Source organism: Rhynchophorus ferrugineus, unplaced genomic scaffold (assembly GCF_030347505.1).
Source record: "Rhynchophorus ferrugineus isolate W39M unplaced genomic scaffold, kcgeb_rfMv2 rfM11, whole genome shotgun sequence".
Taxonomy (NCBI): Eukaryota; Metazoa; Arthropoda; class Insecta; order Coleoptera; family Curculionidae; genus Rhynchophorus; species Rhynchophorus ferrugineus.
Window position 1 is genome coordinate 1,244,204 of NW_027472590.1, and position 20,170 is coordinate 1,264,373.

At 33.1% G+C, this 20,170-nt stretch overlaps 2 protein-coding genes across 3 annotated transcripts; both read right to left on the reverse strand.

Annotated features, from left to right (window-relative positions):
* Positions 1–3,326: 3,326 nt before the first annotated feature.
* Positions 3,327–12,465, reverse strand: LOC143204988 (facilitated trehalose transporter Tret1). Its single transcript, XM_076417946.1, has 4 exons — positions 12,046–12,465; positions 8,998–9,132; positions 6,004–6,294; positions 3,327–4,220 (listed from the first exon to the last, which is right to left on the reverse strand). The coding sequence occupies exons 1-4, from the start codon at positions 12,146–12,148 to the stop codon at positions 3,340–3,342; spliced, it is 1,410 nt and encodes a 469-aa protein (XP_076274061.1). The 5' UTR covers positions 12,149–12,465; the 3' UTR covers positions 3,327–3,339.
* Positions 12,466–14,063: 1,598 nt separating this feature from the next.
* On the reverse strand, positions 14,064–19,868 carry LOC143204989 (facilitated trehalose transporter Tret1). Of its 2 annotated transcripts, none has more exons than XM_076417948.1 (4): positions 19,734–19,868; positions 15,461–15,595; positions 15,117–15,407; positions 14,064–15,059 (listed from the first exon to the last, which is right to left on the reverse strand). In XM_076417948.1, exons 2-4 carry the CDS (start codon positions 15,567–15,569, stop codon positions 14,179–14,181), a joined length of 1,281 nt encoding a protein of 426 aa, XP_076274063.1. In that variant the 5' UTR covers positions 15,570–15,595; positions 19,734–19,868; the 3' UTR covers positions 14,064–14,178. The 2 variants fall into 2 exon arrangements, with proteins under 2 accessions (XP_076274063.1, XP_076274062.1); XM_076417947.1 differs by having other exon boundaries at positions 19,630–19,863.
* Positions 19,869–20,170: the final 302 nt, after the last annotated feature.

Here is a 20,170-nt window from a genome sequence, read left to right on the forward strand (position 1 = left end):
AAATAAGTGAAAACAAGCAACAAATCGCCAGGTCTCCCACTCCGAACGGTACCTCGAGATCCTAACCTAATATTTCGTCGGAGCAACCGTCCCTGCCCTGCGCTGATATATAACCCAGATATCAGAAGCAGTCGGCTGGATAATGACGTGAACAAGCGTACCAGATCGCGAAGATTGATTTATGTGCCTTCGGCCGATGAAGAATGCGGCCGAGGTTTTCCGACGTTCTGTCGATATATTTTTTTCTCCCGCGCTCCATCATTCACCCCCTTATTATTCGAACGTTTAGATCAACGTCTCACGCCTCATACTCGATTCATTTTTTCTTCCTGAGCCATAATTATCCGGATTTCGACGTCAATAAACTTAGTTCAATCTTGTCGGTGATCGGAATAATAACATCTCCTTTAAATATGGAGATTTTAGGAGTTTGTCGTTTTAATGTTCTTGTAAATGTTAGCTAGAGAGATTTTTCAGAAAATCATATTAATTTAAAAATATACTCACGAAAAATTGCGATTTTTATTATTCTCAGAATGTTCTTCAAACTCTGGTTTAAACCAAAATACATTTTTAAAAACCCTAGAAAATATGTAAAATTTTATATCAATTAATATATAATTTTACTAATATTTAATATTTTCTTGAATTGTTTGATCTAAAACATTTCAGAATGTTCTCCAAACTCTGGTTTAAACAAAAATACATTTAAATACAATAAATACATAAAAATATTTTTTTTTAATTATCAGAAATTATGTAAAATTTTATATCAGTTAAGGTGGTATACATTTCTTTTATCAAAGAGCCTCACTAAATTTGACGACAAGATATATTTTTGTAATTGTTTCATTTCATTTCATTTCATAATAACATGTCCTTTTAATATGGAGATTTTTAAAGTTCGTTAAGTCGTTTTAATGATCTTGTAAATGTCAGAGAGATTTTTCAAAAAAAAGTATTCATTTATAAATATACTTTATCTATATCTATATCTAGGATGTTATCTATTTTCAGAATGTTCTCCAAACTCTTGTTTAAACATAAATAACATTAAATACATTCTTAAAAATACCTGAAAATATGTAAAATTTTATAACAATTCAGGTGGTATGCATTTTTTATCACAAAACCTCACTAAATATGATGACAGGATATTTTCTTGCAATTGTTTCATATAGAATATAACATTTAATTTCATAATAACATCTCTAAAGGTGGAGATTTTGGGAGTTAGGTCGTTTTAAAAAATACAATTTTAAAATAAAGATACCTGAAAATATGAAAAATATTAGAACAATTAGATTGTAGAGTTCTTTTTTATCAAACAGCTTCATTAAATTTGACTACAAGATATTTTTAGAAGAGTTATTCTCTGCAACGTTGGTTTAAACCAAGATACATTACTAAAAATATCAGCAAGCATATAAAAATATGGGACAAATAAGGCAGTAGATTTATTTTTTCTCACAGATGGATTCTTTCTGAAATATAGGTAAAATATGAATTATTGGAAAACATTTTTAGATCAAATCCTTAAGAATTTCTAAGAATTAATTGGCCAGATATCAAAACCGATGCTCTGTTAGGTTGTACATCATATAAGATATCGTGGTTTCATTAAGTTTGATGAAACGATGTTTTCTCTCAATGTTTCCACATTTATACTCAAGAAAAATAGCAATTTTTACAATTTTCAGGACTTTCTCCACAACTTTAGCTGAAGTAAAGATATATAAATATAATAAGATAAAATTTTGTTTATTTGCTTTTTCTTAAAGATATTTGAGTGTTAAGAAAAGTGGTAATAGATATACACGAAAAAAGCTTTAAAATTCCATAAAATATAATTCAAAGCTGATAAAAGAGAACCGAACATCAATTTAAATATTAAATATGTTTCAGAAAGATTTTTTGTTATTAAAAATATCTTTCTAATTAAACGCTATAACAATTTCGAGTTTATGTATCAAATTAATATTATATTGTGTTAGTTAATATCAAAACTTTTTGGTTTATCATTAATGCTATTTTGATCAGACACTAGCAAAAAATCTATACGTACACCCAGGTATCAACCAAACTGTGGTTAAAAAGCAAACACCGTGAAATATTAACGCTATCAAATTTGCTTTTATATTAATAATTCAGGAGGATTAGCAGTAGAATGAATGAGAATGTACATAATTTAGATTGTTTAATCTGTTAAATGATGTAATACCAGCGATACAGCTTTGTATGTCATGATATAGCGAAAAAAGTTTCGAAATCTTTAAGATAAACTCTGTAGGAAACTTCGTAGATAATAGAGACGTAACGTTAGAATGAAAACATTTCTGAAACTTTTACTTAAAATTTGTTTGTTAATAAGTTGATTTTTATTTTTAGTTTAGTTTAGATTTTTAGTTGAATATGTAATAAACAACAAAACAAAATATTTTATAAGCCATATATAATTCGTAAGAAAACGAATAGTTTTGTGTCTTTTTTGCCAACAAGGGTTCATCTGGATGGGACCTAGAGTTTAACGTGGGCTCCGAACCACGGTCCTCGGCATTAAGCCTACCGAATAACGAGTGGCGAAAAAAAATTCATCCCAGAAGGCATCCAGGGTCTAGCGAGTCTGGTTACTGGCGTGACTGGGATCATTTTCCTTGTCGCATTTTGTACTCTTGCCTAAGGACAATCATAAATGTTAAACAATTGGAAAGACAAATTTACGACCATGCCCTAGCAAGATTCGAACCCGCGACAATCGCTGTTTTGTTCTGTTTTAAGTTGAATTGTCTTTGTTAATAATTTTTTTTATTCGTCTATAAATATTAATATTATATACACATTGTATTCAATGTCTAATATAATTGTCAACATTGCCATTGTAATAATCAATTGTCAACACTCCAGGGTTAAAAGGATACTGAATATATTGGCGTGCACCTAGAACAATATCTAACTTGGAGGAAATACATATCTCCTAAGTAAAAACAGCTTTCGCTGAAACTAAACTAAATATATTGATCTAGACAACAAGATATTGCCGAAGTGTTGCCGAAGATAAGTGCTGAGTGCTATAGTCGATTCTCAGTGATATGGCTCTAATGAAGTGATATCTCTCTAGAACCCTTAAGGTGTACAATTCGAAGTCTAGTGTTAAGTGCTTCGAAAGAACATTATTGCACTTCAATGTTCTTGTCAAACAATGAATGTCAATGTATATAATAATTATCGTAAGATATATTAATTTCTCACTTGGTAGATTGTTAAACCACTAATGGTTACAAAAAAATACGCTTTAAAATTAAGGATTAATGAAATAAAACACATGATGTAGTTGAGCTTTTATTTTTTTAAAGCCTGTTGGATCTCCTCCAAGGTTTTCCCTTTGGTTTCCGGCACCCATTTCAACGTCAGCACTGCCGACAACAAGCAACAGATCCCATACACCAAAAACGGACTGTACATGCCTATGTTAGACGTCAGTTGATGGAACATCAACGTCGTGAGACAGACAGATAGTCCAAAGGCAGCTATGAGTACACAAAGTCCCTTGGACTTGATGCTAGCTGAGAACAATTCGCCCAGCATCAGCGTGGGCACCACTCCCAAGCCGAAGGAGTAGAATACCGTCCAGGTGAGGAGCCCGGCCAAAGGGAACCAGTTCAGGGAGGTCACGTCGGTTATTTGGTACTGGTCGACGACGAAATATCCGGCTAGTCCGATCAGGATCACTCCACAGATGAGGATCGAGTAGAAATACGATGGTCTCCGTCCGAATTTCTCCACGGCGGGACTGCAGAACAAGTTCAAGATCCAGATGACGCCGAGGAAGATCATCGACGATATTTGGGGGCTGATGTTGCCTCCCGCTTTGGCGAAGATCGGTTGGGTGTAGGCGTTAAACACGGAAACGCCGCTGAGTTGTTGAGAGAAACGAAGGAAAGCACCTGCTCGGAGTGCCCGTCTGTTGCTTATGATAGTCCATAGGTCTTTCCATTGGGCGCTCTCGGATATCTGACGCTCGACGTCCGTTTTCATGTCGAGGAAATCCTGTTCCACGTCCGTTTTCCTGCGGAACCACTTGATGGCTTTCTTGGCCTCCTCGAACTTGCCGTCTTTGATCAGCTGGTATGGAGATTCGGGCAAGAGGCTGACTAAGACAGCGAAGAGTATGGGGATGCCGATACAAATATAAGCTGTTGTTTGTACATCTAAGTAACTACCTGAAAATGTGAAACAATAAAATACTTATACTTTATATTAAATAAAAATATATAGCTTATTCAAAGTTTATTTATATGTGCGTCATTGAAATATGCGACGTCAAGAAGTCGCAATGTTGCCGCATCAACTCTGAGTTTTGTTCAGTTTGGCTTTAATATAAAAAAATTCTAATATAAGTATATAATAATAATAAATAATAAATAAATAAATAAATAATAATAATTGAACAAAAATGTTATCAAATATAATTCATTTTAACAATATAGTATATCTAAAAACTACAGTTAATTATACAGCCACAATAATTTATATGTAATAGTTAAAAGCTTTTATCACTATTGGTTTCAAGAATTTTGCAAAATTATTCAAAATATTATTTATAATTATTTCAGGTTATAAACGGGCAAACGTTATTTTAGCGATTTGATTATTTTGATAAATTTTAAATTTATGACATTACTCCATATTTATCACATTACTTTTTTTGAAAATGGCCCCCTTTTGCCCGTAAATTCCGTTAGAAAGGTAATTATTGATGATATTAAATACTATACGTTGCTGCACTTTTATTGAAGATGTTTTTAGCGTGTTGCTGCTGAATAACATATTAGTGTAGGTACTGTGAATAACATCGCTTAAAAAATTAAGAAAAATACATTAGATTCAACCAATAAAATTTGACCATCTTAATATTGACTTCGATCGAGATCAACTATACGAAATGTATAAGAACAGTGAGTACACAAACTATTTTATCGATATTAACATAATTTAATAAAATTATTTTAGAGAAAATTGTTAAGCTGGAAAGTATACTTAACAAAGTTAGGGACATGCAGTTTTTTGAGGGATATAAGACATCCCTTCATACACTTTTACAGGGCATAAGATTTAAATGGTGCAAAGATAACCCTCGAAGAGATCTAATGGAACTTCCAGATGTTGCCTTAAAAATAATTCAATTTTTAATGAATTTGTGTATCTTGATGAAACTTGGATATTTCAAAATGGTTCATTGGGACACTCTTGGCAAGACTGTAACAAAAAAGTGTAAACACCAGAAATTGATGGAAAAGGGTAAAAGTTTCAATAGCATTTGATTAGGTTCTGTTGATCATAATATTTATTAATAATTAATTGCAGATATTCATCAATGGTTTTCCAAATCCAAGAGCAACTACCATGGAGAAATGAACCATAACATGTTTTTGTTATGGTTTGAAAATCAATTGTTAAAAAAAACCCGGAGGTACCATCAGTTATTATTTTGGACAGTGCACCATTTCATAGCGCACTGGTGGAAAAAATCCCAACTATAGCTTCAACAAAAGCTGTAATAACGAAGGAATGGCTTTCAAAATATGAATTGAGTTTTGAAGAGGCTAGAGGCCAAAAACTGAATTATTTCAAATTGTTACTAGGTATAAATGAAATGTTTCATTGCGTTGATTGCAATTTACTTTTTTTAAAGATTCAATGTTTTCTATTTAAGTATAACAATTACATACAAATTAGAAGTGAAAAATTTAAAATGAAAAAATGAAACTTTTCAACTGTTCAACTGTTCTTCTTCATATTTACTAATTCAAAATAACGTGTTTTTTATTCGTTAATTAGTTCCGTTGATTTATCTTCTTTAATCACCGGAGACAAACGAACCTGGAGTGGAAATAAATATTTTTTCCCCGCTTTTATACCTATATATCAAGGCGGTTTTTTTCTGTCTTCACTTCAAAGCGTTCTGGTTTTATACGCGGTCGAATATATTACAATTATACTTACCTAAAACAGTTATAATTAATTGTCCACCATAGAGAATAAAGGTCGGGGTGTTGCCACAAAATCCCCGAACGGTGGGTGTGGATATCTCCCCCACGTAGGGAGGCACTGAACAGAACACAGTGGCGTCCGCGATACCCGCTATGATACGGGCGGCGTAAAACTCCCATTTACTTCTGGCGAATATGGTGATGATCCAGGTTATGGTGTGGGGTAACGCTAAGAATATAACAGCTTTCTTTCGTCCCAGCAGCTCGGCGATTTTGAAAAAGAACGTGCTACCAATAATCATCCCTAAAACCGAAAATATCATCTTAATTATCCGAATTATCCTATAATGCAGGTTATGAGAAGTAACAACTCAAGAACAACTGAATTATTTATTATACTTTCTCTATCATAGAATTAGAATCCTTGAATCCTTTGGATTACATTCAGGCCAACAATTCTGTCTATAACACACTTCTGTCTACTTTAATGTCTACAAGAACGAGATTCGATCGGCTGTAGGAACATTCTGTGGCGTATTGTAGATGGTGACGAAATGTGGCTTTACTGCAATAATCGCAAACGCAAGAAGTCATGGATTAGTCCTGAAGAGACATCAATATCAACACCTAACAGAAATATTCATGGCTACAAAATCTTGCTGTGCATATGGTGGTATTGCTACAGGTGTCTACTAATACAAATTAAAAAATTCAGCAATGAATTGTTGCAAAAAAGACCAAAAATAACAATAAATAGCGGCAATGCTCGGCCATACCTTGAAAGAGTTCTGAAGGATACACTGTTGAAACTTTCTAAACAATAAACCCAAAAAGCTCACCATACTTGAAGGCTATCTATAACATTGTTTTCTTTAGCAAGTTTCAATTTCCAACAAGAAACTGCTTGTCTGATGGTACCAGTGACCAATTCTAAAGACCATCCCAGAAGGCATCCGGTCTTAGCCAGCCTGATAACTGGCGTAACTAGTATCATTTTCCTTGTCGGATTTTACATGCTCATATCATCGACAAATACGATGAGAAGCAATCACAAACATAAAAGTATCAGCAGGATTAGATCCCGCGACTACTGTAGCAGTAGGAGGACCTTCTCGACGCAAACAAGAATAATGGTGGCCCATTCTTAACACTTCTTCTAAATATGATTAATAATTAAACTTGTTCCATTACATTGAAAAAAACCTATAGAATTCGGTAAAATATATTTGAAAAATAATTGTTTATGCTAACGCAGTCAATTTTCAAACAATTATTTATGGAGAATTAAAAAGAATGATATACGACAATGTTATTGTGGAAAAATCGGAACTCAAACAAATATTTATATGCACAATCTCATAAAATATACGCTAGGTATGTCAAAACAACTTTAATATTTGTTTTGATAGTAATTTTTAACAGTGAATATTTAAAAATTCTTATCTCAATTATTTATATATGATTTTATATGAACTACTTAGTTTAGATACACTAATGTTCTCTATAGCTTTTTAACCTGTTTTAATATTTAAAAACAACTATATTCTACATCAAATAAGTCTAAGTACATAAAAATGTTTCGAAATTTAGAACAGCTTTTATTCAAAAACATTTTATAGCCTAAATATTGTCTATGTCTGAAATGAGGAGCGACATTACATGAATTTATGTCTGTAAAGTTTGACCATTCTCTGTACTTGCCAGATCTATGTCTATTAGTTTTAAGATATATTGAAATAACAGTTACAGTTTATATATATATTCATTACGACAAACGGGCCTCAATATCATTGGTTAGATCAGCAAAGTTACTTGTACTTGTCTGGTCTAACATCTAGTGATGATAATTTGTCTTAAATTATTGAAACATATAAATAGTTTAAAGACAAATATATGGACTGACGCTCAGCCTCCTTGGATCAAGCGGTATCAGAGATTAAATGAAGATTTCTTCAAGAATATAAACACACATATATATATATATATATATATATATATATATATATATATATATATATATAACAAGAGAAAATCAATTTAACTGACAACAAATTTACATCAGTTTTGGTTTAAATTGTTGACCAAGACACCGTAATCGCCTGATCTAGTACTCAGCGATTATAATTTGGTTTAAATTAAGATAAAATTATACGTTTTCCTGTTAAAAAAAAAAGAAATATTTAATTTCCTTAAGTCATGTTAAGAAAAAAACTTCAGCCAATATTTTAACTATAATAAACATATTTGTTATGCTTCAATATTTATTATTATTAAATTTTTCTCTCGTACAGTATTTCTGAAGCTACTGTTCTGGTATAAATATCCACTCAGCAGAACAGGAGAAAATCAATATAATTAACAACAAATTTATAATGGTTTTGGTTCAAGTTTCTCAGCAAGCTACTGTACTCTCCTGATCTGGTACTTAGCGATCATAATTTAGTTAAAATTATGAAACAAAGATACATTTTTCTGTTAAAGGGTATGAAAATATTGGAGAAATAATGATTTATTATGTCAAAAAAACTTTACCCATTCTTTTATCTATAATAATCTTATTTGTTATGTTTAAATATTTATTATTATTAAATTTTTCTTTTGTACAGTATTTCTGAAGCTACTGTTCTAGTATAAACTATATACTCACTAGAACTAGAGAAAATCAATGTAATTGACAACATATTTATATTAGTTTTGGTTTAACTTGCTGACCAAGATACTGTACTCGCTTTATCTAGTACTCAGCGATTATAATTTAGTTGAAATTACGAAACAAAGCTAACTTTCTGTGTTAAAAGGCATGGAAATATTGGACAAACATTAAATTTTTTTAAGTTATGTTAAGAAAAAGATTTCAGCCAAATTTTTATCTATAATAATCTTATTTCTTATGTTTAAATATTTGTTATTATTAAGTTTTTCTTTCCTATAGTGTTCCTGCAGCTACTGTTCTGTCGTAAACATCTAGTAAAGTATGTAAAAGACCGTCCGTAGCTAATGAGCTTACCTACTGGTTGTAGAACGATGAAATATGACGCCTCCTCCTCGGTAATGTCGTAATTTTCCTTGTCTCTCGTTATCACTAATGTAAAAGGAGAGCTCCAACAAAATAACACTCCGTTTGTGAAGGGCCCCAGGGACACTGAAAAAGAATTAGCCTGGTTTTTCTCTTTTTTCTCTCGGCGCTTTCGGACCCCCTTTAAGCGAAAACGTTAATGTTCCTTCGACCAAGTAATAAATTTCGCCCTATACTGCGTGTTTATTAATGTCTAGGACGAGTATTAGAACCGTTTCTTTTTTTTTTACTTCGAATGTGGCCTCGGTTATTGTAATGGAAAGATTCGGATCGCGCTATCCCTAATCTTTCTGCCAGAAGGAGCGTCGCAAACTTTAAATTAATAGAGAAAAAGTCACAATGTATTTATTTTTTTGTGAAATCTACTGTATACGGCGTGTTTATTATTTGGTACTCATTGTTGGTCGTGATAATGGTTTTAAATACAATTTTCTTAATGTAGGTTACTAGTAATTAATAACATCATGTTAGATAAAAGCAAAACACATTAGAACCAAAATAAAACAACTATACTGCTTAGTCAGAAGATACTCTCAACTTGATGTAAAATCAAAGACATTGATTTATCAGACAACTATGATTTATCAACTAGTCATCCAACGCTGTCAAAAAAAGATTCTTCGATTAATTACCAATGCCTATCGCTACGTAACCAACGAACGAACATTAAATTAATTAAATCATTACATCAAATCATTAGTATGATTATTAAATCATACTAATGTGGAAGCAATACAATTACTGGATAACGCGCAGGATATTAGAAGATTGAAGCGAACCAAACCATACGAACTTATATAAAGTGTATACCTTTAGTGTAAACTATAGCTATAAGTTATTATAATTTTATAATTGAGGAATACATATTGATGTATTTATCTCTAAGTCGTCCTGCTTGTGAATTAATACAAGTACAAATGAAATGTAGTAAAAAATTAATTTATAATTAAGATTGTACTAAGCTACTACGCATCTAATAAATATGTTATCAGAAAAAAAATGTTTAATGAGGCATTGGATTCTTACATTTATTCTGATCATTTTTCAAATGAAATTGAAAACAGGCGTTTGTTGAGAAAATATGGTATAATATATATTAGTGAAAGTATTTTCCATAATTTTCTGCCACTTTCTGCCATTCTGCTTGCAATATGGCGATACAGTGTTGAAAGAACGATATTGATCTTGCAGAAATCTAGCCAATCGATCCATTTTCACAATTTCTTGACGTTTTCAAGCCGTATAGTGAATATTTAAAACACTTTTTTTTGTTTAGATACACTAATGTTCTCTATAGCTTTTTAACCTGTTTTAATATTTAAAAAAAATATATTCTACATCAAATAAGTCTAAGTATACAAAGGTGTTTCGAAATTTAGAACAGCTTTTTATTCAAAAACATTTTATAGCCTAAATATTATCTATGTCTGAAATGGGGAGAGAAATTACATGAATTTATGACTGTAAAGTTTGAGCGTTCTCTGTACTTGCCAGGTCTATTTCTATTAGTTTTAAGATATATTGAAATAACAGTTACAGTTTATATATACATTCATTACGACAAACGGGCCTCAATATCATTGGTTACATCAGCAAAGTTACTTGTTCTTGTCTGGTCTAATATCTAGTGATTATAATTTGCCTTATATTATTGAAATATATAAATAGTTTAAAGACAAAGATATGGACTGACGCGCAGCCTTCTTGGATCAAACGGTATCAGAAATTAAATGAAGATTTCTTCAAGAATATATAGCAAAAAAATTTTAGCCGATGTCTTAACTTATTATTGTCAAACTTCGATTCAACACAACAAAGTGCAATCATCACATAATAGTATTGATGGTGAAATTATTAGTGAAAGTATTTTCCATAATCTTCTGCCACTTTCTGCCATTCTGCTTGCAATATGGCGATATAGTGTTGAAAGAACGATAATGATCTTGCAGAGATTCAGCCAATCGATCCATTTTCACAATTCTTTGACGTTTTCAAGCCGTGTAGCAGCCAAGTCACGCTGCATCGATATCTATACTCCATTTGTTCAATAGAGTGGTGTTGACATATGCAATAAGAGTTTTATGAGGTTATAACATCTACTAATGGCTTCTATTGTATGATTACTGATTCCACTGTGTGTACAGCTTTATCAATATGATAATAAAATGATTTTAAATAATATCTTCCTTAAATTTATGAGGTAGCTATTTTCCCACCTTTTGGATCTTCATCCCCTCATCATCTCCTAAAATATTTAAGTTCTTTAGATGGGTTTTCGTCAGTCTTGCAACTCATTGCCTTCGAACTTATTGGTCTTCCAGACCATTATTTTTCATTAACATCAAAATCACTACTTTTAATCAGTTTAAAGTAAAACTCAACATTAAGATATGCCAGAGCAGAATCATCGTAAGTTTCTAAAAGTGTTTAGTGGACTTCGGCAGCAGATTACTTCAAATTAAACAACATAAGCACGAATGTTGAGAATACTATTTTAAGGTTTCAAATATTAGCGTTTGTATAGTGATGAATTCAGTGGAAGCTTGTTATTTTAAATTTCACCAATATATATCGCTGATCAAAATACACGCAAGCACTTCCAATGCGCGGTAATATTGAGGCAACTTATACTTACTAAATAACTGTATTTCCATATAAAGTTCAATTAATACAATAACTAAACCTTAATAACCAAAGAGAGCGAAAGAGAAGAGAGAGGTTCATAAAATAAATCAATCTCTGCATAGGGCATTTGGTGGCCTTGTTTTCTCAAAATTGATCCTGTGAATCATATAATCTAACACCACTTCATTTTTTATGAGGTTATTTAAAATCAAAGTCCACCTGACGTTATCTATGATTCAATAAAACATTCCCTAGTTTATATCACAGAAAAATATGTTTTTATCTTTCAGAACAGAAGAAAATTGTATTTAAAATTACGACTATTTAAAAAAAAAAACACTAAAAGATACTTACCTATCAATATTGCCAATATCTGTGGCCACATTTTACCTTCGTCCTCCACATGTTCGGGCTGCTTCTTCTTGGACAAACCGTTTTCCTGATAAAAATTTCCCATCTTTTCCCACCGACCGTCACGTTTATTCTCGAAAACACTAGGCTGCTATGATCTTCGAAAATATCTCGCTTTTGTTGACCGAGACGTCTAAGCTCCCCAGCGGTGTATCGTTTCCATTCACGTATGGAATTAGTAGCATTTCAGCCGTACTCTATGCTGTTATATACCGGCATACTCGTAAAATAACTGGCGAGATTGTCACCTCAGCCAGTTCAACCAAACCAAACAACGCACGAAAAAAATTATCACAATAATCGACAGCAATAAAACAACGTGCTTGCTCGTTGAAATAAAGACGAGCTATCATTTAACCTTGCCTAGCTTTGGTCACTGTATCATGACTTGTGTTATTCCTTTGATAAGACCAAAGTCAATGCTGTGTTTGCCTTGATATTACGCGTAACAAAAGATGCAAACTATGTTCGTTGTTTGCTCCAAGATTTGTTCAATAAAAACGACATGTTAATCAAATGTTCCTTTAATGAAATTATTATACAAATTGTACGGTTGCAAACCGAAAAGAATAGTTGGCCATGCTCCGTGTAACCGTACAACAAATGAACACTATTCAACTGTCTCCAGTTTTGACACGATTGTAAATCTAGTTTAAACAATGATATTTCTCTGTTTATATCTAGATGTATAGGATAATTGATGATTAATTTCACAGACTGCACATATATTGGTACGGGTTCTCTTTTCTAATAGAAAATTAATAAAAATGTCTCAGAAAGATTTTTATTAATGATTTAAATAAATATGAACGTGTAAAAATGACAATATATATAAAAAAGATGCCTATATTAGGTGATAAAATAAATGATGTGCAAATATTGACAATTTTTGAAATATATACCGAAAACAATTAATATAATTTCAAAAATTATATGTTTTATCAGGTTTTTTCCATTACTGTATAAATATTGGGCGCTTGCATGTAATTTGATAATTTTTTTCACTTGAAAAGGGCTTTTGTTGAGAAAAGAGAGCTACATCATCGTCCGCCAACTCTTGGATGTCGTGGCCTTCGAATTTTTTTTTTAGTCCTTTAGGCCATCCTTTATCATTCCTGTCAAAACCACCATTTTGAAATCGTTGAGACGAAAACCGATAATTGGAATATGCCGGAGCATCATCGTTAGGCAAGGTTGTTCATCAATAGATATCGCTGATCACCGGGAAATTTATTAAATATTCTTCGTTTGGCTTGGCAAGAGTAGTATTTCAAGAGAAAAACTAATGAAAAAATTATTATACAGGGTGGCAATTGAGAAAGTAAACTTCAGTAAGGGTCATTTTCATTTAGTACGTTATGTAGATATGTAAAGCTGCAGGAATGAAGGTTTTTTCTTTTAAAGGTTACCTCTTGGTAAATATTTAACAGATAAACACTCTTTTTACCGTGTATTGTTTTGGCTGCTAATCTATTTGAGGGTTTTAGCAATGTTGACACAATATATTTACATTCCATTTTCTTACATTTTCCTTCTCTATTTTTTTGTCATTATAATAACTCTAGCAGAGATGGCATTCTTCGAATTGTATCCTTTGAACTGTTGGAAACAATAGCCGAATTCGGTTTTCAACTAGATATCTGACGGAGATAATTCAGGCGAATAAGGAGGCCGCAATTATCAGTTGAATTTGAAATTTACTAAATATTCTTCGTTTGGGCTCGCGAAAAGATTATTCTAATCACAGCAGTATTTCAAGAAAAAAAAATGAAAAAATTATTATACAGTGTTACCATTGAGAAACTTCAGTAACAACCATTTTCATTTAGTACGTCATGTAGATAAGTAAGACTGCAGGAACAGGAACTTTTCTACAACTGCTGCTTATAAATTGTTTTATTTATAATACTCTTAAATTGGAACTTTACCACACGGCACTCGGTAGATTACAAACAAAAAGATGCAAAACTGAAATATATATTAAAATAATTCTTTAAATAAGTGCATGAATAGGATTTGTTGGCAAAATTATTAAGACAGAAAATAAAACAAACAATATTTCAGGAATCTGCACTGTTACTTCTTCAGTGTCTGTTGGATTTCTTCCAGCGTTTTCCCTTTGGTTTCCGGTACCCATTTCAACGTCAACACGGTGGAGCATAAACAACATATACCATATATCAGGAAAGAACTGTACAAGCCAACGCTGGCCGTCAGGAACTTGAACATGTTCGTTGACACGAAGACTCCCAGCCCATAGCAGGCGATCAGGATACACAGACCCTTCGACTTGATGCTGCTGGAGAACAGCTCGCCCAGCATCAGCGTCGGTACCACTCCCAACCCGAACGAGTACGAGAATGCCCACAGGAGCATTCCGACAAGCGGGAACCAGTTGATACTGGTCAGGTCGACGGTTTGGTATTGGTCTAGCAGGAAGAATATGGACAGGAGTACCAGGACCGTGCCGCAACACAGCAGGGAATAGAAAAACGACAATCTACGACCGAAACGTTCAATAGCAGGACTGGTTACTAGGTTAAGGATCCAGTAAAGACCTATAAGGATCATCGATGATACCTGGGGGCTTACGTTGCCACCGGCCTTCTCGAAGACGGGTTGCGTGTACGACGCAAATACGGCGATGCCGCACATTTGTTGCGAGAATCGCAGGAAGGCTCCCGCTCTGAGCGCCCTTCTATTGCTGATTATGGTGAAGATATCCTTCCAGCGACCGCTCTCGGACATCTGTCGCTCTACGTCCGCTTTCATCGCAACAAAATCCTCCTCCACGTTGTTATTCCTCCTTAGCCACCGGATACTGTCTTTGGCAGCTTCGTATCTCTCATCGCGCATTAGCTGGTAAGGCGACTCCGGCAGGAAACTAACTAGAAGCGCGAACAAAACGGGCACACAGATACAGATATAGGCTGTTGTCTTAACACCAAAGTAACTTCCTAAAAATCACGACCAATAATCAGGGAATAAACAGGATTCGGTTTGGTTTCACCTACCTAAAACAGTTATCGATAATTGTCCGCCATACAGGATAAATGTGGGGATATTTCCCCAGAAACCCCTTACTTTAGGGGTGGTGATCTCTCCCACGTATGGTGGTATGGAACAGAACGAACAGGTGTCGGACATTCCTGCTACAAACCTGGCCAAGTAGAACTCCCATTTTGTCGTGGAGAACATTGTTATCAACCAGGATAATATGTGGGGCACTGATAAAAACAGAACTGCTTTTTTCCTACCTAATAGCTCAGCAATCTTGAAGAAGAATAGACTGGCGAAAATCATACCTGAAAATCGAGGTTATTATTTCTTTGTGCTGGCGGTTGAGTGGATAGAAAACCTGCTGGGTGAAATATAATGAAATAGGAAGCGTCATCTTCAGATATATTGTAATTTTCTTTGTCCTGGACTATGACCAAGGTGAATGGCGAGCTCCAAACAAAGAGCATTCCACTGGTATACGAGCCCAGAGATACTGAAACGAATTTAAATCAACATGTCATTTTAAATACACACCAATAATTCAAATATTCTAATGTTTGTACACTTTTTAGAAATTTTACTGTGCTTTCAAAACCAGCTTCAACTTCATCAATTACTTCTTCATTCGAAGCAAACTTCCTCCCCTGTAGTATTCTTTTGAGATCTGCAAATAGCCAATAGCCATTGAGGGCTAGATCTGGTCCATAAGATGGATGGCGAAAAATTGATTCAATTGTGAAGCCCAATATTGTTACGCTTGAGTGACTGTAACTTTTTAAGCAAACGTCAGGTTGTCATAAAATTGACATTTGAAGGTTAGGATTAGTAGGTTCAATTTAGGAGGGCCAGAAGATAACGTCATCTATATGGCATATGCCGAGATTTACTAAGTTATAGTCTACTAGCGACCCGCCCCGGCTTCGCACGGGTGCAATGCTGATACTAAATTAAATACACTACAGAAAAAATATGAACGTTGTATATAAAAACATAGCGGCCCGCTCCGACTTTGCACGGGCATAAAATATATATGCCTATGTCACTCAATGAAAACATGATTAAAATCGATCCAGTATTTTTGGTTCATTCATTACTGCCCTTGGCCTGCACGCATTAAATTTGGAGTAAAACAATTCCTCTTCCCCTATACTTACTATGAAGATTTCCTGCTATCTTTGGAATATCTAAATTCATACAATTTTTATTACATTACACATTTTTAAACGCAAATTTTAAATTTGTAATATCTCCGAAAATATTTGTTTAATTTACATGCTGTAAGGAACCATATTGATCTATATTAATTGCACACTGTATTTAAGGTACTTAATTCGATAAGGATTAATGCCGTATTGCTTAAAATAGCTTCGTAAATAAGCCATTTTCTCACGTAAAAAGTAAACAATAAAAATGGTTAATGTGGGTTATCCCTAAAAGATAAACGTATACCATCGCGGACTTTTTTGTAGACCTTTTTATGGTGTACAATACTGTAGTACATTAATTTGATCTAACTCGTAGGGTTAGGCAGCGTTTTTGCTAATTGCTAAATAAGCCTAAAAAAATAGGTTAATTTACGACATCACGTTAGAAACCTCTAAAATTAGCAATGTTGCCTTAGTATATTATGCATGTATTATACATATAAACCTTCCTCTTGAATCACTCTATCTATTGAAAAAAACCGCATCAAAATCCGTTGCGTAGTTTTAAAGATTTAAGCGCACATAGGGATATAGGGACAGAAAAGGCGACTTTGTTTTATACTATGTAGTGATTCAAAGTTTTTTTAAACATCTTGATGGCGTATGTCTCGTAATTTGTAAATTGGTTTTAGAATCAGACAATATTTTCCTTCCCATTTTATTCTAGTTAAAAAGAGATACAATGTTGTCTGATTAGTTTGACCACGTAAACAAATGAGCCTGTCAAAGTCGTCCGGTTGTCAGACGCTTGCAAAGTTCTTGAAAGTAATAGTTTTTTTTTATAATTCAATTATTACATTGTTACTAGTCGTTTCCGACTAACCTACAATTTGTCTTTATGATAACTTAAATTTAGGTATATAACTACGAGGACCCATCGGCTCTATTTCAGTCTCTGGTGAAATAATGTTTATATATGCCACTGCTGTATTTTTTATTATATGCACCTCACTATGCAACACTACACAAGATCAGATGGATTGATTCTTTTGAGTCTGTGTCTTGTTCTGGTGGTATCTGGCTGCCATATTTCAATATTTTCATGAGAATGGAGTCTTTCCTCATGTCCCCTTGCAATTCTCTTGATTTCTTGACTTACTGTGGGTATCTGAAGGTCTAGATGTAGGTAATCAGTCCTATAGTATTTGGGTGCGCCCACATTACCTCTCAGGACTTTGTTTTGAAAAAATTGTATTTTGTTTATATTACTCTTTGCAGAACATCCCCATAATTGAACTGAAAGTATTTGCTTATATAATAGCAATTTATTATGTACTGATAATTGTGATTTTCTTCCAATTAGCCAGTACATCTTCCTATATTTCAATTCCAGTTCTTTTCTTTTCTTCTTTATATTTTCCTTCCAGCAAAGTTTTGGTATAGGTGCTTGTACGAATAGATTTACTTTTGTTAATTTTTATTTTCGAAGCTTGTATCCAATTATTTATATTGTCACTTGCCTTTGTTGTAATTTTCGTGAGGCTTCTTCACTATTGTCTCCGACAGCTATAATCGCAGTATCATCAGCAAATGTAGCCATCATAATATTCTCCATTTGTGGTATATCATTAGTGTAGAGTAGATAAAGCAATGGCCCCAGTACACTTCCTTGTGGTACACCTGCATTTAGCTTCTTTTATTGTAGAGTAAGCTTCTTCTTGTTTGACTCTAAACATTCTGGTTGTAATGTACGATTTTAATAGTTCGGTGTTTTGATTTGGTAACATTTTCTTATACAGTAGTTTATGAACAAGGCCTTCACGCCAAACCTTATCGAAGGCTTGTGCTACATCTAAGAATAAAGCTGAGCATAATTTTTTACTTTTATAGGTTTTTTTATATAACATCTGTTATTCTGTGGACCTGGTCAATTGTTGAATGCTTGTTAATAAACCCAAACTGATGTGTTGGTATTAGGTTGTTTCTCTCTAGAAAGCAGTAATGACAACAGGTTATAACTCTAACCTATAAACTATTGTGGCTGTATAATTTACTGTAGTTTTTAGATGTACTATAATGGTAAAATAAATTATATTTGATAACGTTTTTGTTCAATTAATTTATTTATATTAGAATTTTGTTGTATGCCAAAGCCAAACTGAACTAAAACTCAGAGTTGATGCGGCAACATTGCGACATTTTGACGTCACAAGTTTCGATGACGCATATACAAATAAATTTTGAATAGATTATAAGTTATATACTAGCATTTAGTGATATACTTGTATTTAGTAACGATACCTTTATGTTTCATTATTTATAGACTTTTTTTATCTGTCGATTGATTTAACTTGAACTACCATCTCTGACAGAAATGTAGATTGGTGTTTCCAGTTATATCCTTATAAAATAACGAGCATTAATTTGGGTTTTTATGGGATTTCGATTTGTTTTGCTTATATTCACAGGAGAATATACAAGTAGAAGGATTTAGATAACTAACAAATAATATAATTATCCGTTTTAACTGTCACATCGAAAGTTTTGATATATATGACTGATTTTGTGTATCAATTTTGTTTGAAACATACATTTTAAATATTTTCTAAAGTGTTATTGAGTTTTAAAAAGTATAAATTACTTTTTTAACCTAACATTTCAATAAAATATACTCTAAATTAGGCTGCAAACTTAATTGAAACCTCTAACCGACAGGAAATGTCTTGGTTTGTTAAAATCCTTTCTAAAACCCATTCGTACCAATTAAAAATAGAAGGGAGAGCATTAAAATGCATCACCTGTTGATGCCTGGCGAATTCCTACTCTAAATCCTGCACCGGCAGCTTAGCAGGGACCGCATCCCGGTGGCTCCACCCGCTCCCACTGAGATCATCCACCTCCTTGTTTGTTTCTTTTAAAGGTTACCTCCTCTTGGTAAAAATTTAACAGATATATACTATTTTTGTATTGTTATTATCATGTTTAATCAAAAACAAATAGGTTATAGTATCAGTTAACAATTAAAAAAGGACAATCAGGGCTAACCTTATGACGATAAAAGAATAACAACCCTGGGGAGTTTTATCAAACATGAAAACGTAAGGGAAGAGAGTTTTACCATTAATTATTTTGACCGTTAATTTATTCGTGGGCTTTAGCAATGTTGACACAATATTTTTAGAATGTTCAATATATTTTTTAAAAGCATATTATAAAACGTATAAATAGACTGTTTATATTGTCCTTATAATGATGTATCATCAACTTGTTTATGTTTATTATGGAATAACATTTTTATCGATGTGTTTACACTGGGTTTAAAACACAATATAAAAATACTGTAATTCGATAGCATTCTCTAAAATCCTTGCTGAATATTTACCTGCCAATACGCTGATGATTTGAGGCCACTGTTTACCGTCATCATCCCCTACTTCACTGTTACGGATATCTACTTTACCGGTCATTGTTCAAGAGTATATTTACCTTTAGAGCACTTATTTACATATCGGGTTCTATTCAACGTCAACGTCGACGTGCTAAATCTACTGATAAAACTAGGCTACGAGAACTTTCTGTTCGTCAACAATCACCATCTAACAATAAAATTTACAATGAAATTTACGACATTACGACTTAATTTATCGCACATCATTGTTTTTATTGCAGAGCGACGTATTTGAACAATATTAGAAGGTTTTTTTCTATAAAAATCTCTATTTTACCTACGAGGAATTTTCGATGCGTATCCCGCGTTATTTAATGGGAGTTTTCGCGTTAGGTCTACACGAAATTCATACGATATTAACAAAACACCCCCAAAATATATTTAACGCTTTGGTTATTCCATTGTTTATTTTTCATATATACGAAGGTTGGGGTTTAATAACTGCCCGCCTATTTTATCGAATATTCGCTGAGTT